Genomic DNA, 4,253 nt, shown 5'->3' on the forward strand with positions numbered 1-4,253 from the left:
AAGCTGGCATTTCCCTGCAAGCTTGCGGAGATCAGGCTTGGGAGGAAACACGGGTTCCACACACTTAAAGGGAGAGAGATGGGTGGCTGTGGGTGTTGGGGGTGGGGCTTCCCCCGCCGGCCATCTGGCCCCCCAAAACGGGGAACCCCTGGCAAACCCGGGGGGGGGGGTTGGCAACCCTACATTTATGTCAGATCTGGCCCTCATAACAAATGAGTTCGACACCCCTGCTCTTAAGGGTACGGACCTTCGAGGACAGCCTTCCTTTAAGACTGCTTTTAAAATTGTCCCTTGTTAGCCACCATGGTGCATAGAGTTACTAATTCCAGGTTGGGAAATTCCTGGAAAATTGGGGTGGAGCCTCGGGAGGGTGGGGTTCAGGGAGGGGAGAGGTCCTGCCATACAGCCCATATTCTAAAGCTGCCATTTCCTCCTCTTTGTTGTCTGGAGACCAGTTGCAATTCTGTGAGCTCTCCAGGCTCACAGCAGAATGAGGCAGTAAAAGCAAAAAGGATCTCATCGTTTCAGAGTACACATGGAGTATACCATATTTTAATGAATTCCAATGTCAAAAGTTCCCTGGAAGTAGAAAACCAAAACAACCAGTAAGAATCTTAGTTAGCCACTGTCTCTTTAATGTACTAATGTGCTAACTGCAAGGAGCTTTTTATATGGGAAACTGTTAAAACTGGTATCTCCCACCTTATTCTGATGCCTGTACAGACTCTGCCATGTCTATCAACAGCTACTAGCCATGGTGACTGGAGGGAACCTCCGAATTCAGAGGCACTAAGCCTCTGAATCCCAGAGCCAGGAGGCAACATCGGGGAAGGCTTCGGCCTCTCTGCCCTCTTGTTCAGCCTCCAGAGGAACTGGCTGGCCACTGTGTAAGACAGGATGCTGGACTAGATGGGCCATTGGTCTGATCCAGCAGGGCTCTTCTTATGTTCATAGGCTGAAATCCAGGGCACCCTTACCTGTGAGAAACCTGCACTGAATACAATGTAAACATACAACATGCACTGAATCGAGCTGTAAGGTTGTAACACCCCTTCAGACATAAAAGAGGTTTACAATAATTCTGCTTCCAGGGAATGCTGGGAACTGTAGTTCCTCAAGAGGGCTAGGGATCTCAGAACCCTTGTCAACTACGGTTCCCAGGATTCTTTCCAGAAAGCCAAACGTTAAACTGCAGTAAAACCAAAACAAATCTTTGATATAGATAGGAGCTTTTATGCTGCATGCCTTTCCTCAGTTGTTTTCATTGCTCATGTCCAACACAAGAGGGGGAAATTGCACAGAGTAGCACAGAAAACCAGGACAGAATTAGCTCAGTGAGATCTCATGGAACAACCAAATTCCTCCTCCTTCATTACACAGCTTGGCCACGGCAAGCAGTCCACATTTCAAACTTCCCAGCCTTTCATTTGCAATTGCCCTTCAATTGAGCTTACCCTTGGTTTTGGAAATCAGAGAGCGCTTACCTGTGGCTACCTGCCAAGAAAGTACTGGGGAACTGGAGGGGAAGGAAAGAGCCCCCAAATGGTAGTCATGGTAAGGTGCCAAAGGTGTGTCCACCGTACCTCCAGAGTTGCCACTGGCAGTCCTCTGAGAGCCCTGTCTTCAGAGGCTTTCCCCCATCGAGATTTTTTCAAGGTCTTTTCTGTAGCCTTATGAACTAGAAGTGTGGACCAAAATCATGCATGCATTGTAAAGTACAGGAAAGTTAAAATGTGAGTCTAACTCAACCTTCCTTGCATGGCCATCAAAAACAAAGGTACAATTTTTTATATATAATATATATTTATTTGTGCACATCTAACACAGCAGGAAAGGGGCTTAAAGTGGCACATGGTGAATTCAGCCTTGGTCTTTGAGGGGAAAAATAAATTCAAATAATATCACGTCCCCCATTTGCACTGCCAAGATCCCACTTTGAGTCTGTACTGCTGTCCTATGACATCCCAGTTAAAATCAAATTTAGCAAGGGCATGCCAACACCGGGTAAGCAAAAATGAATTGGGTTACACCCCCCCCTCCAAACCCACGGGAGCATGACATCATATAGCTAATTCTCCTCATCAACCACACACACCCTTTTCTTCTCTGCCCACCTTCCATGCCCCCTCCACCAAGCCTGTTAACGCTTAAAGTCCACATACGAGCATCTCTTCTCCTGAGGGCCACTAGAAACTCAGTGCTTGCTGCAAATACACTGATTTAATAAGAAAAGTCTGTATTTTGCAGGGGGACTCCATAGAAACCCTCAAGATTCTGTACCTATATTAGAGAATTTTGCAATAAGGCTGCCCGATTTGGAAATGCAGACCTTAAACTCACCAGCCCCCTCTAGGCCCCTAAAATGGGCACTGCACCTCTCCACCAGTATACAATGCCCTCCTTTGTACCCAAAAACGCTCCTTCCCTTCCTCTCAGGTTCCAGAATGGAGCAGTGTACTTACATCAATGCCATCAGCTCCTGGTACTCCGGGAGGACCTGGGGGGCCCCTTGGTCCAGGTTCTCCTGGTGGACCTTGCTAGAGAAACAAACAAAAAAGAGGAGCACAGTCACTTGGCGGAGGAAGGGAAATGCAGCAAGCCAAGAGTCGGGGGGACCTAACTGAGTTTTGCTGAGAGTCACAGCATCACACACCGGGCCCAGGGCTAGCCCCCATCTGAAACCCTTGGTGCCGTCGTTTCCAGCTCTGTTCCCAGAGAGCTGCTGGCAGGAGTGGCACGGAGTGATAAGGTACAGAGAAAGCCATATCTTTTGCTATCACTGCAACTGAAAGTCAGAATCGTGTAACTGAGACTGTGGGCCTTAGACCAGGGAGACTTGGCTTCAGATTCTCCCAGGGTGAGGTTGGAACAGTAATTATGTCTCTGCCTGTCCTCTCTTTCTCTCGGAATTCTTGCAAGAATAAAATGCAATGAGCCTCGCTCAAGTTCAAATACCACTTGCTGGATGAATTGGGCCAGTCGGTTTTTCTCACCCTAACCTACCTCACAGGGTTTTTGTGAGGACAGAATGGAGGGGCACAGAAGACTATCTTCTGCCCTGAGCTCCCTGGAAGAATGACCAGATAAACATGAAATAAATAAAGTCTCAGCCCTTTAAACAAATGCAGTTTAAATAAGCACCTACATTCCTTTGAGATTCTTAACAAAAGTCCATTATTGAAGATTTGTTTTCTCTCCCCCCCATAACCGAATACAAGGTTTTTATATATAGACCACGCCAAACCAGCCCAAGTTAACAACCTCTCTGCTATACTAGAAGCTACTTCGAAAACAGAAGTTCATTGATAGTTATTTCAGGTGACATAGAAATCCCTCTCTCAACCTCCATCTTCAGCAAGGGAGCACTTGTGGCCCACCTCCAAGACTTGTTGTAGGAATTAACTGCTTAGCATAATGGGTAAGAGACCAAATCTCACCTCTGCTACAAACGTACTTGATGGCCTTTCCGCCTCAGCTCCTGTGCCTACAATGTAGGAATAATACTGGCCAACCTTACAGGGTTGTTGTAAAAATTACTGAAATAAAGTGTCAGAAGCACTTTGAATTCTCAGCAGTATATAAAATGCCTAGGGCATAGCCAGAGTTCAGCATTTACAACCCATTAATTTTCAGCAACCTCATCCAAAGTTACTGCAGTATAAGAAGAAAAGCCTGGAGGAACTCTGTGCACCGAACCACTCCAACTGAACTCGATGCAGGTTTCAAAGTGCTCAGATTTGGATTATGCCCAAAAGCAGTAGACTTTACAGACCATGGGATACTGTAAACCTAAACAAAGTCAGCGACTCTTTGCAATAAAATGAAGCCATTTGCCTAAAGTCACATTACATTGTTTAATTACTAAGGTTCTGAAATTATATAAATCCCTTCTCTATCACACAATGTATGAACAGACAGCCATCCTTAAAATAGAGATAAATTCCAGCAGGTCTTGAAACTACAGGGGTCCCATACTATCCAACAGTACAGGCTCTGTTTCCATTTGTGTTTACCATTGCAATGGCATTTTGGTTTGGGGAGTAAAAATTTATAAAAAGCATAGGATTAAACTTGTAAAATACCAGCTTTCCAGTCACTGTGGAGAGAGGGCGTCCTGCAGCCATCCCAGGAATGAATAGCCACCTTTGTACCTCAGAAAACAGCAGCTCAAAGTTTTTCTGTTTTTAAAGTCTGGAGTGCTTTTTCTAGACTAGCATCCTTCTATCCAAGAGAGTTGCTGTAAGTGCACCTCA

At 45.8% G+C, this 4,253-nt stretch overlaps 1 protein-coding gene across 1 annotated transcript in view; it reads right to left on the minus strand.

Moving 5' to 3' along the window:
- The window catches only part of COL9A2 (collagen, type IX, alpha 2), a 69,849-nt gene extending 65,822 nt beyond the window's left edge, over positions 1-4,027 (minus strand). Inside the window, exons 1-2 of the mRNA XM_015424096.1 lie at positions 4,014-4,027; positions 2,463-2,537 (exon numbers count right to left, since the gene is read on the minus strand). Coding sequence (XP_015279582.1) covers positions 2,463-2,537; positions 4,014-4,027 — 89 coding nt within the window. The remainder of the gene's footprint in view (positions 1-2,462; positions 2,538-4,013) is intronic.
- Positions 4,028-4,253: the final 226 nt, after the last annotated feature.

The sequence above is a fragment of the Gekko japonicus genome, unplaced genomic scaffold, assembly GCF_001447785.1.
Source record: "Gekko japonicus isolate JY-2015 unplaced genomic scaffold, Gekko_japonicus_V1.1 scaffold877, whole genome shotgun sequence".
NCBI classification, from domain to species: domain Eukaryota; kingdom Metazoa; phylum Chordata; class Lepidosauria; order Squamata; family Gekkonidae; genus Gekko; species Gekko japonicus.